Source organism: Cephus cinctus, unplaced genomic scaffold (assembly GCF_000341935.2).
Source record: "Cephus cinctus unplaced genomic scaffold, Ccin1 Ccin1_scaffold0240, whole genome shotgun sequence".
Lineage (NCBI taxonomy): Eukaryota > Metazoa > Arthropoda > Insecta > Hymenoptera > Cephidae > Cephus > Cephus cinctus.
Genome location: NW_014332956.1, coordinates 852,568 through 864,089, shown reverse-complemented (window position 1 = coordinate 864,089; position 11,522 = coordinate 852,568). Strand labels below are relative to the sequence as shown.

General features: G+C 35.5%; 3 protein-coding genes across 4 annotated transcripts in view; 2 read left to right on the top strand and 1 right to left on the bottom strand.

The window, feature by feature from the left end:
* Positions 1-2,950, top strand: part of LOC107265869 — a gene marked incomplete in the record, with an annotated part of 16,683 nt that extends 13,733 nt beyond the window's left edge. Inside the window, 6 exon segments of the mRNA XM_025083168.1 lie at positions 1-49; positions 138-298; positions 376-1,392; positions 1,468-2,059; positions 2,151-2,311; positions 2,394-2,950. Coding sequence (XP_024938936.1) covers positions 1-49; positions 138-298; positions 376-1,392; positions 1,468-2,059; positions 2,151-2,311; positions 2,394-2,682 — 2,269 coding nt within the window.
* A 2,303-nt stretch (positions 2,951-5,253) lies between these two features.
* Positions 5,254-8,867, top strand: LOC107265837 (maltase 1). Of its 2 annotated transcripts, XM_015735693.2 has the most exons (10): positions 5,254-5,700; positions 5,946-6,324; positions 6,404-6,648; positions 6,724-6,849; positions 6,927-7,153; positions 7,230-7,413; positions 7,529-7,743; positions 8,193-8,198; positions 8,397-8,546; positions 8,626-8,867. In XM_015735693.2, the coding sequence occupies exons 1-10, from the start codon at positions 5,476-5,478 to the stop codon at positions 8,699-8,701; spliced, it is 1,833 nt and encodes a 610-aa protein (XP_015591179.1). In that variant the 5' UTR covers positions 5,254-5,475; the 3' UTR covers positions 8,702-8,867. The 2 variants fall into 2 exon arrangements, with proteins under 2 accessions (XP_015591179.1, XP_015591180.1); XM_015735694.2 differs by lacking the exon at positions 8,193-8,198.
* A 103-nt stretch (positions 8,868-8,970) lies between these two features.
* Positions 8,971-11,426, bottom strand: LOC107265839 (JNK1/MAPK8-associated membrane protein). The gene is made up of 4 exons (XM_015735698.2): positions 10,220-11,426; positions 9,980-10,149; positions 9,844-9,920; positions 8,971-9,306 (listed from the first exon to the last, which is right to left on the bottom strand). The coding sequence occupies exons 1-4, from the start codon at positions 10,660-10,662 to the stop codon at positions 9,091-9,093; spliced, it is 906 nt and encodes a 301-aa protein (XP_015591184.1). The 5' UTR covers positions 10,663-11,426; the 3' UTR covers positions 8,971-9,090.
* Between the last annotated feature and the right edge of the window lie 96 nt (positions 11,427-11,522).

The following is an 11,522-nucleotide window of genomic DNA, read 5'->3' as shown; positions in this document are numbered from 1 at the left end:
AACATTTAAACGCGGAGCAACCAAAGTCCAGTCTCTGAATGATAACAGCGTGAGTACACCAACTAAAATGTCATGTTCTGAATAATCCTAGTTTGAAATAGTTTGTTATGAGCTGACCAATTTATTAATGTTGCTAGGTTATCGCATTCAGTCGTGAGCTTTCAAATGAACATACTTACTTAGTAGTTATAAACGTCGACATCTACCGCACTTCTGTTGATCTTACTGGATTTGATAATCTTCTCGGCGAAGATCTTGTCGTGTGCCTAGCTAGTGCAAATTCCATAACTGATACTGGGTTAGTACATTATATGACTGTATCATTTATAACTGTAAGCAAAACTGCTTCTTTTAATTGAAATTCATTTTATGCAGAGCGGACGTAAATCTCTCCGAAGTACAGCTGTCCGCCAATGCTGCTCTTCTCGTTTGCCCGAGATCAGCTCTACCCGAACCAGTTACGACTCCGGCACCTACAACACCCGCAGTCTCTACAGAATCACCTGTGGAAACAGAACCTATACTCGCCAATGATGAAATTGGCGGTGATCTTGATTGGTGGCAGACTGCTGCAATTTATCAAGTGTATCCGAAATCCTTTAAGGACAGTAATGGAGATGGAGTCGGAGATATTCAGGGTATCATCTCGCAGTTGGATCATTTCACTAACATTAGTGTCGATGCCATCTGGCTCGGTCCAGTATATACTTCGCCTCAGTACGATCATGGTTATGACGTGAGCAACTATCGTGACGTTGACCCACTGCTTGGTACTTTGGCCGACTTGGAATCACTTCTAGAGAAAGCGCATGCTAGAGGAATAAAGATCATACTTGATTTCGTACCGAACCACTCGAGTATCGAACACGAATGGTTTGTCAATTCTGTCGCACGTGTTGCACCATACACTGATTATTATATCTGGCGAGATGGCGTCTCCACTGACAATGGTACTAATCCACCGAATAATTGGATCAGTGTATTCGGTGGTTCTGCTTGGACTTGGAACGAAGAAAGGCAACAATATTATTTGCATCAATTTGGAACCAACCAGCCGGATCTCAATTTGGAGAACGAGGTTGTAGTTTCTGAGATCGACGACATTTTGAGATTTTGGCTCGAAAAAGATTTCGATGGATTCCGTATTGGTTCTGTATCCCACCTGGTAGAAGACTCCAGTTTCCGAGACGAACCCATCAATGAAAATGCTGATGACTCGGTCCTTGAATCCGATTATGATTACTTGGAGCATATCTATACCACAAACCTAAACACATCCTTTGATCTTGTAGTTCACTGGCGAAGTGTCATTGATAATTACGTGGCAACCACAGGAAGTGAAAAGAAACTTTTAGCTGTAGAGCCAACATCAAACACTGAAACAGCATTAAGGTAATTAACCGAATATAGGGTTCTGTTCTCGACTAAATCTATTAATTTTGTTAAACGTAATATTGAAATTTTCAGATTCCTCGGTAACGACACAAATCCTGGTGCTCACGCTCCACTCAATTTCAACATTGTCAAAAACGCAACAAGTACATCGTCATCGTCAGAACTGATTGGTCTAACAACGGAATGGCTGAACTTGCTTTCCGGAAATGTTACTCCGAATTGGGTCCTTGGAAGTCATGACTTTGATCGCGTATCTTCTCGCTTTGGAATTAATCGTGTCGACGGTCTCCACATGTTGTCTCTCCTGTTACCTGGAATTTCAGTCACATATCAGGGAGAAGAACTTGGTCTTCAGAACGTGCCGGTATCCTGGAACCAGACGCAAGATCCTAAGGGTCTGAATGCCGGTGAAAGTCGATTCGAGCTCTTCTCCAGAGATCCAGCTCGCACTCCGTTCTTGTGGGACGGTACAAGCAATGCAGGTTTCACAACGGGCTCTTCTACATGGTTGCCAGTCACCAGTAACTTCCAAAACTGGAATCTTGATGTTCAAAGTAATGCGAACAGAAGTTATTATAATACATATAAATCACTCATAGAATTCCGCAAGTTGGAAACATTTAAACGAGGGGCAACCAAAATCCAATCTCTAAATGATAACACCGTATGTATATAATATAAGCGCGCGTTGTATCTAAATTATTTCATAATTAACTATTTTGCAAATTAATGCGTTATTTCATTAACGTTATCAGGTTATCGCCTTCACCCGCGAGCTTTCAAATGAACCTACCTACGCAGTGATCATCAATAATCTATTCTATGGCACCACTGTTAGTCTGTCTGGCTTTGAAAGTCTGACGAATGAAGATCTTGTGGTGTGTCTAGCCAGTGCCAATTCTATTACCACTACAGGGTAAAATATTCAATATATCATTTCAGTCCTTTATATGTAAAATAATATCATGTAATGCAAATTGTTGCACTTCGAATTTCAGGTCCAACGTAACTATTTCCGAAATATCACTATCTGCCAATGCCGCTTTGCTACTATGTCCGCGATCCGAATTGCCAGATGTGGAACCAGAAGCAACCAGTACGTCCACTGAACCATCTACACCAGAAACAACCAGTACGTCCACTGAATCAACTACAACAATTGAAACCACAACGGAGGATCAACCGGATGAACCCGATTCGGATGAAGATCCTGAACCCGATGGAGCAATTAATGTTACATTCTCTTCTTTACTATTAGTCATTACATTATTAGTAACCTTTATGTAAATCTAACGCGGTATAAATTGTATAACTCGTCTTCATTAAGAGAATTTATTCTGATACGCGCAGAAAGTACAATACACGCATCTACATCCAAATTTTGAATCTACGGTATCATTTTATAAATACATGCAAGTTGTTTACTATGCATCTCTCAATCAATCAACGCTTATAAAAAATACTATAAATATGTATAACAACGGCAGAGATATTATATTCTGTACATAAATATACAATCTGGCTGAAAACTGACAGTCTGATTAGATAACTCTTATACAAGAATTTTAACACTGTTAGTAAATATTTTCGAACCAAAAGCAAGTCAATTTTTCTAACGTCCATTCTCGAATTTCCTTTACCATTACTGATTTTAATATAAAAAATTTTTTCCATAAATTAAAATATCCTAAAAATGGACAGAGTAATGTATAGATTAATTCGTTGCAAACAATTGTTTAAAAATCTGGCAGTATTCCGTCGACCCCGTTTCGCTATTTCCGCTTTCTAACGTTTAACAAATTAATAAAACACCCGCTGCTCTAACTTTAAATCATATCCTTCCCATATTATGCTTTCTATCACCTTATTATTAAAAACTTTTTACATACTAAAAATATTAGTAAACTCTAGTTCCTTGGGTTGTTTAATGTGAATTCCGCCTTTAGTCACAAAAGGCAAATAAGCATACTCCAGCATCCAAATATTCCAAATAAATATAGCACTGTGTTTATATAAGCTCAAATCCCTAAAATTACTTAACACAAAAAAGATTTTCCGTAACGTCCGAATCATTCACAAACAAAGCATCCTTGGCAAGTAATTGTTTGATTTGTAAATACCAAGCTGATTGTCAGTTGAAACGAATGTTCTACATTAGTCAGTCGTGCAGCTACTAAGAAGTGAGCGTGTCGTATTGCAATTCCACTGAAGAATATGGCATTCTGTGAGAAATCTTATCTTCTCACTGATCTCTCTAACGAGGACATCAGGATAGAACTGCCACACAAGAAATACATAAAGCAAGGTATGTATTTAAAATGAAAAATCCGTTAAGTATCTCACATGTCAGTTAAAGCTATCATAAGTCATATGAATATTTTTTTTACTACAGAACTAACAAAGGAGGAATTAGATTATTATACCGCAGAACCTACCTGTATTAAAATCCGATTGTGTTTATTCTGGACATTTTGGGCAGCCTTTATAGCCGTCCTCTTTGTATCAATTATCATTATCATCTCTTCGCACAGATCAATTCAAATTCGTAACGCGACGAGTATTGAAATTTCTTCACTTATGTAAGCGAATTTTCTTATTATCATTCTTCTTATACCATCTGGTAGTCTGTATAACTTATATATAGATTTATTATATATGAATATTGATCAGGGTTAATGTATCATAATTTGAACTTTGTTATAATATATTTCAGGAAATTTCATAGGCGCTGAACTGATCGATTAAAAGACCACAATGATTTTTGAAAACACTCTGTAAATGAGTATTGTGCTCTCACCAGATTGAGAAAGATCGCAAGGCACCAAATGCTGCGCAGCAGTGATAATATAATTAATGCGCGGAGTCAACAAAAGGGTGCGATAATCGAGTTTCTCGCTAATTAAGTATCCGAACGTAACGTAATTCGAACGCAAGAGAAGGGAATGACTTGAATTTTATTCAGGATTTACTGATGGTCGGAGACATATGGTGTAATTGGATCATGAATCGATTTATGAATCTACATGTTACGATGTTATAAACTGTGTTCTAAATCGGAAATATAAATATTGTTTCTTTAGTTATTTTGTTTACAAATAATTATTTACCTAATGTCTTAATGTTACTTGTAAAATTAATGAAGACTATAAGAACTTGACGTGAACATGTTGACTCTTTTTAGCCAGTAAGACTGGCTGACTCTCACTGGCTGAAAAGAGTCAACATATTCACATCAAATTATTAATGAAGACTATATGTTTGAATTACTAATATTATGAATTGGTATGTACATAATTAGAATTAATTTATCCTTATCTGATAGTTTTCAAATATACCTCAAGAAAATACGAAATACCAAATCCTGCAGAACGTATTTGTATAATACTCGCAATATGCGGGAAAAATAAATTTAAACATACCAGATATTTTTATCTTCAGACGCAATATGATCACAAAATCTTATTGAAATTTTCTATCTAATTGTAGAAGAATCAATTTACATGCTTCATCGAAAGATTTATTTGCAATGTGATAACGGAATACATTTATACTAATCTTTAAAGTGAATGAGAAATATAAAAAAACGTGAATCATTTCCTAGGTCCTAATGCAACAATAATCAATAGATATAGAAATCTGCGCAGAATACTGCACGCTTTACCGAATCTGGGCAGGTTTTACCAGGGTTTGTCGGTGGTCACATTCTTTTATCTAGAGACAATTGGCAACTTTGAAAGCGATTGGTGCATTCCGGTATATCGTGTGCTGCTATTGGTTACCCGAGACTGATTTCTGAATATATTGACACATCTAAGTTACGGTCTGTTCTTACTATACTTCTCCCCCACTTGCAGTACGCATCATGTTCCGCTAGAACGCAAGTGGAAGCAGTAGCCAGCCATATTGGAGTTGGGACACGCCTTCTGAGCGGCGAGGTAGAGATAGTATACTGGTCCTTTAGCTTTAAACTTTCATTGGAACGATTAAGAAGCTACCTCGTGGGGAGACACTTAATACTACCTTCACAGTTGCAACGGTTGCGTAAGAACTTGTTTTCTAACTGGCCTTGAAAGTCTCGTCATGGAGAGTGGGAAGCTGGATTTAGATAGCGGGGAAATGAACAGTTCGAAAGAACCAGTCGCCACGTATAAGCCATTGCCTGAAGACGACCTACGGGTACAGATTAACTCTAACGAGAAGCCTGCCATGGGAAAGCAAAATGGAGAGAGCGATCCTGACGATGGAGCACAAGAACGAATGCTCAAGGATGAAAGGAAGATAGGAGTTAATAAAGATGCTACCGAGGTATGCACTGTTTCATTTTGTACCTTCGTCTGTCTTCTTGTGGAGAGAAATTTAAAATGGTGCAAGACGTGGTAGACACATGTTCCTGCAATAACGTGCTTATATTGCGTCATTTATCACTGATTTTCAATTAGTTGTAACATATTGTAGCAGTGATATTCAATTTCTGAAATGGTTCTATGACTTTAATTAAAAGTACTTAAGACTGCATTAGAAATTTATGTAATGAAGTTGTTTTTCTATAGGTGAAATTTGTTTCTGAAAATGGTGATGCAAAAATCGATATTGAGACTGTTAAGCAGACTCTTGCTGGAATGGGCAAGGAAGAATTGATGAAATATGCTAATGATCCATTTTGGATAAGATTGAGATGGTTCTTGTTTGTTGCCTTCTGGTTATTATGGCTTTCTATGCTGGCTGGGGCTATTGCTATTATAGTGATGGCACCAAAGTGTTCTGCTCCAAAACCAAAAAAATGGTGGGAACAAAGTCCTATCATACAATTAGATGCATCTGATGTTGCAAGCAAGAATCTTAAAGGTCTAGAATCTCTTTTGGATCCTTTGAAATCGCAAAATATTAAAGCAATATCACTTAAATCAATTGTCAAATCATCACCAGAAGGTTTGTTATTAGTCAGAAGATTTGGGTGAATTCACATACATTTTGTTTCATATTACCTTTGCTCTCCAATTTTCTGTAGGACATACAGAAGATTTTAGAGATATTCAACCACAGTTAGGCCACATTAGTGATTTAAAAGAATTTGTAAAAGCTGCCAAGGAGAAGGAGCAGCATGTTGTACTTGAACTTGATCCAAATCATTCTTCTATACATCATCCGTGGTTCAATAAATCTGTCCAAAGAGAAGATAATTACACTGATTACTATGTGTGGTTTGATGGTAAAATTGATTCAGATGGAAAACGTGTTCCACCTAACAACTGGGTAAGTCTTTCTCATGATTCTAATGAAAAACCATTGCAAATTTATTCTAGTTGTGACATAACACTTCATTTGTAGTTGAGCGTCTACGGTGGATCAGCATGGGAATGGAACGAAGAGAGAGGTCAATTTTATCTTCACCAGTTCAATAAGACGCAACCTGATCTCAACTACAATAACCCCAAAGTCGTTTCTGAATTCTCGGTACCATCAACCTTTTCCTTACGGGCTGTCTTCTCAAGAAATATGCCAATAATTAAATATTTTATCGTTCATTACAGGACATTCTCAATCACTGGCTAAGTTTGGGAATTGAGGGATTCCGATTGGCTAACACACAATACTTAACAGAAGATCCAAATCTTCATGAGGAGTCGCGAGCACCTCAGTCAGCTCATACAAACGATTATGAATCATTAGTACATGCATACACAAGAGATCGTCCTGAGAATAGTAACATCTTAAGAAAATGGCGCGACTTAGTTTTAAACAACACTAAAGGGGAAGGGTAATATACAATTATTGGTAAATCTTTACATCTCATTTCTCTCATTGTGATTACTACACATTTTTTATTGTTACAGATTGTTCACACTGTGCGATGATATTGAAGTTGACATACTACAAGTATTCAACGAGAATCGGACATTAATTGACCTTCCTCAAAGTCCTCAGTTCCATGCTGCGATCAATTCAAACATTTCAGCAGCATCCCTCAATGAGAGCATTTCCCAGTGGCTTAATAGTTCTTCATGGCCCGGTTGGAATGTTAGTATTTTCTTTATTATTTTACATTTCCCATTAACATTATTATTTTCACGATGATATTAATTATTAATCATTTTCTGCTGTATCGTTAATTCTTCCTTTTATTCTTATACAGCTAAACACTTTAAGACAACGTCATGATCCTGCTGTCGCGGATAGTTTAATTTTAGCTATGTTGCTATTACCAGGAACGCCCATCCTGCAATTAAATGATACTCTTTCTGCCAAAGACGCATTTACTATTCTTACCAATGCTCGTGCTGGGCATCCATTCCTTCATGGAGATACTGTGATCAGTATATTAAACGAAGACGTCTTGGTTTACACCAGGTAAAGTAAAATGCAATAGCATCAATGGGTTTTCAGTGCACTTAAAATAAATATTGGGGTCCTGTTATACTAACTCAAACAATCCATTAAAGCAATCCTTTGATAAAGTAATAATAAGGCATATAGAGGTTTTTGCATAAATTAATACATGTCCTAACGTATACTAAAAAACGTACCTAATATTTATCAAAGTAGTACATTAATGTTCAGTCTAAAAAGAAGTTCTCTTTACCAAGTTCAGTAGTTGAACACGTATGCACACACGCACACAATAGAAAAATCAAACCAATTTAAATCTCAATTGAACATATCCTGAGTTGTTACGAACTTCTTTATGGCTCAATGCCGGGCATAAATGAAAGATAAAGTTACACTGCAACTATTCACGTTCTAATAAGACTAACTGAAGAATAACTTTACTTGTTTCACGCTACTCCTGTGCGGCACAGGAACTGGTGAGTTCAGTACTAGCATATGGCATGTGTGGTAACGAGTAATTACAAAAAATAATTTTTTCTACTTTTATCTATTGTTTTCTGTAGCTGTGACTTTGAATGTATAAAACCTATCTAACCTTTTTTCTTTCTTTATCACTTTGAATATGTACCTAAATTAATGTAGATCCTTTTTTTTTAATACCTTGCACAATACAGGTTGAAGAGTGGTAATCCAGGATATCTAGTAGCATATCACAGCGGAGAAAAACCAACTAACATAGATCTTTCGGTTTTACCACAAGTATCCGAAGAGGTGAACGTTGTTACGCAAAGTCCTAATTACGTTCAAGATCATTTTCCCATTCAGTAAGTTTTTTTCATGTAGAATTATATAGATATCAGATACTTTGTAAACCTGATTAAAAATACTTATTTGTTGTTTCAGAACCAAACTGCCATCCAACAAGGTGCCAATTTCGCCGAAAAGCACTTTAATTGTGACGTTTGTACCTAAAACATAATTTAGGTGCACAGATAATAATGCATTGCCGCCTATCTATTTATACGCTATATACCGGCAATGAATGTAATTACTGTTTTTATTTATCGCATATATCTTTTTTTTAAGCGGCATATATTACATGACATTAAAGCCCAATTCATGATTAAAGAGAGCATCCTAAAATATGCTTTTTGTGCTTTATTTACCTGACCTAAAGTTTGATTCTTTTTCGGAAAGATTTTTGTGCGCATTAGTATATAAGAATAAGATATTAAAAAGGCATAGATCTTTTGAGCATATAATATTTTATTTCTAGTCATTTATATCGTCTTGAACTTTTGAAACAGTTTTTTACATTTTCTTGAAGTTTTCTTTACATCAAAGATTGTATACAATAATCAGATCAAGTTATTCAATGTGTAATTTGTTTGGGTCTGTAAATCTTGCTGTGAGAATATAGAAAAGGGCTGGTAAAGGGACCAGGGCGAGCATAGCAGGATGAATGCTGAATCCACGAAGAGTTGCAATAGCCATTACGCCATAACCATGTAAAAGCCAGTGACCAAGGATCACCACCACGTTTCTAATATCCGATACAGAGCTGAGGAGTAGCGATTGCATAGACTGTAAAAGAAAAGTGTAATTGAGACAAATTATAAGAGCTAGTAATAATGAATATTAAGCAGATATTTGCAATTGATATATTTTTTATGCTAATGAGGACACATTAGATTGCTAAAAGGATAAGTAAAGACAGAGCCAGGCGATATTAAAAAACAATACCTTCTCTATAAAAATATGAAGAAAGAAAATGGAAATTTTGATTTCTCTAGCACTTCATAAAATACATAATAAAATAGATTATTCTGTTTTAAATGATACCAAGAAATGAAAAAAGACTCATAAGCTGTATGACTAAATATGAGAACTGATTTCAACGAAAAGATAATTTAAAACGATATATCCTAATTATTAGTTGAGGTACTCCTATAAGTTTTGCAATAAATTAAATTATGAGCAACAAAAAATAATTTTCAAGTTTTGAAAAATTAGAGGAAGCTATAAGTATTAAAGCAATTATAATTTAAAGAGTAACACTTGTTACATCGCATACTCGCTCTATTGATATGTCTTACATATAATATTAAAGTATAAATGTACCTGATTTAATTTGAAGGCGAAATGTGCAGCACTAGAGAGTACAGACAAAATGATGGTAATGTATGGGAATGAGTAGTCTGAAAATAAAATTCAATTTTACATGTTGCATTTGATGAACATAAGAAAGTTTACTTACATATAAGACCACCACCTACTGCATGTGACAGAGCAAGAATTGGAAAGAAATATAGAGCTGCATAAATAGAAAACTTCCCTGGTTTTGGTAAAAATTTGTGTGCTACTAAAGGTCGTACTAGTAGCATTATTATGACACCCAGGGCATAAAACACAAAAACCATTGTATATCTGTAAAATTATATATAGCATGAAAAGCTGGTTCATAAAACGAATTATAAATTGTGTTTATTGTACTAACAATGGATATACTGCTTCTTGTGTACAATGTAGAGTCATTTCATAGTTGGGATTAGGATTGTGCAAAAGCGTATACCAATCAGAAAGCCGTCTAGCTTTACATGATCTAATTCCAAATGTTCCAATAGGATCGGTCAATTGTAGAGTAATGAAAGATGCTGTAATAATCTCAAATAGTGCAGAAAAATGTAAAGCTATAACTTCCTTAGTAATATTTCTCCTCATAGCTAGCCTGTCTATACAAAACCAATGTAGTACAAGTGCTAACAAGGCCATGAAACCCAAATAGAGCCAATCATAAAACATTGGAACATCATCACAAGGTACACAAGCTGAAGAATTTGTTCTAAAACCTCGTGGACAAGCTCCACAGTCACTCCAATTACCATCAAGTAATAACTCTCTGCCACAATATAAACCAGGACAACGCACTAATGCGTTCATTTTAGGCAGTTAGAGAACTAAATTCCTTTTATAAGTTCATATACTCATGTTCATTGTCACTTTACCAATATATTATAATATGGTGTTAACACAATTTCCCTAAAAACTATGATACTTTAAACCACACTAAATGAAAAATGAAACAATTGAAAAAAGCTCATATTATTTATGGTTCGTCCAGTTTTTCAGATATACAGAACTGTTAGTAGTGTCACATTTATTATCATATTCTTTCAAATATATGTCATTTAGGTTACTGCTTGTAGAATTGAAGTCACGTTTATAAATTAAATTCATTAATTATAGCATACAATGCCAACAGAAAAAAATAGAAAAAAACGTCAATGTGCCAATCGTGATTATATATAAGTGCCGCGTATCTTAAAACCTGTAGAATATAAATTTGTTGCTACAGAAACTGGTCAAACAGTCCTCCCTGTTTGAAGCGAACGCATCCTCTGTGATCCTCTGTCATAACCACAGCGTGTTTGCAGGCCAGCACGTATTGAACGCACGTGGCAACGCCGTAGCTCCGGTAATAACGTAAATATGTTATAAATCATAATTAGCAGTAAACAGTAAAATAAAATTTCTAGTAGAACGAAGCAAATGTGGTACGCGAGATTTATATTTGACGGTGATGCATATTTTTTGACAGGTATTGACAGAAGACTCGAGAAATCGTTCTCGAAAATCTCAACTTCTCTTGATCGTTGATAGCTTTGCTAAAGTAGATAATTCCAATAGAAAACTGAAAGTGAGTCTTTAGTTACGTACTTTGTAATTAAAACCCGCGTCGCTTGATCAAGTGTAATAACTCGCGAGTAAGTGTCGTATATTGAAATGATTAATTTATCTGC

Coding starts and splice junctions, on each gene's coding strand:
- LOC107265837 (XM_015735693.2), top strand. CDS start 5,476: ATGGAGAGTGGGAAGCTGGATTTAGATAGCGGGGAAATGAACAGTTCG. Junction 5,701..5,945: donor TTAATAAAGATGCTACCGAG/GTATGCACTGTT, acceptor GTTTTTCTATAG/GTGAAATTTGTTTCTGAAAA. Junction 6,325..6,403: donor TGTCAAATCATCACCAGAAG/GTTTGTTATTAG, acceptor AATTTTCTGTAG/GACATACAGAAGATTTTAGA.
- LOC107265839 (XM_015735698.2), bottom strand. CDS start 10,662: ATGAACGCATTAGTGCGTTGTCCTGGTTTATATTGTGGCAGAGAGTTA. Junction 10,150..10,219: donor CAAGAAGCAGTATATCCATT/GTTAGTACAATA, acceptor ATAATTTTACAG/ATATACAATGGTTTTTGTGT. Junction 9,307..9,843: donor TCGCCTTCAAATTAAATCAG/GTACATTTATAC, acceptor TTTCTTTTACAG/TCTATGCAATCGCTACTCCT.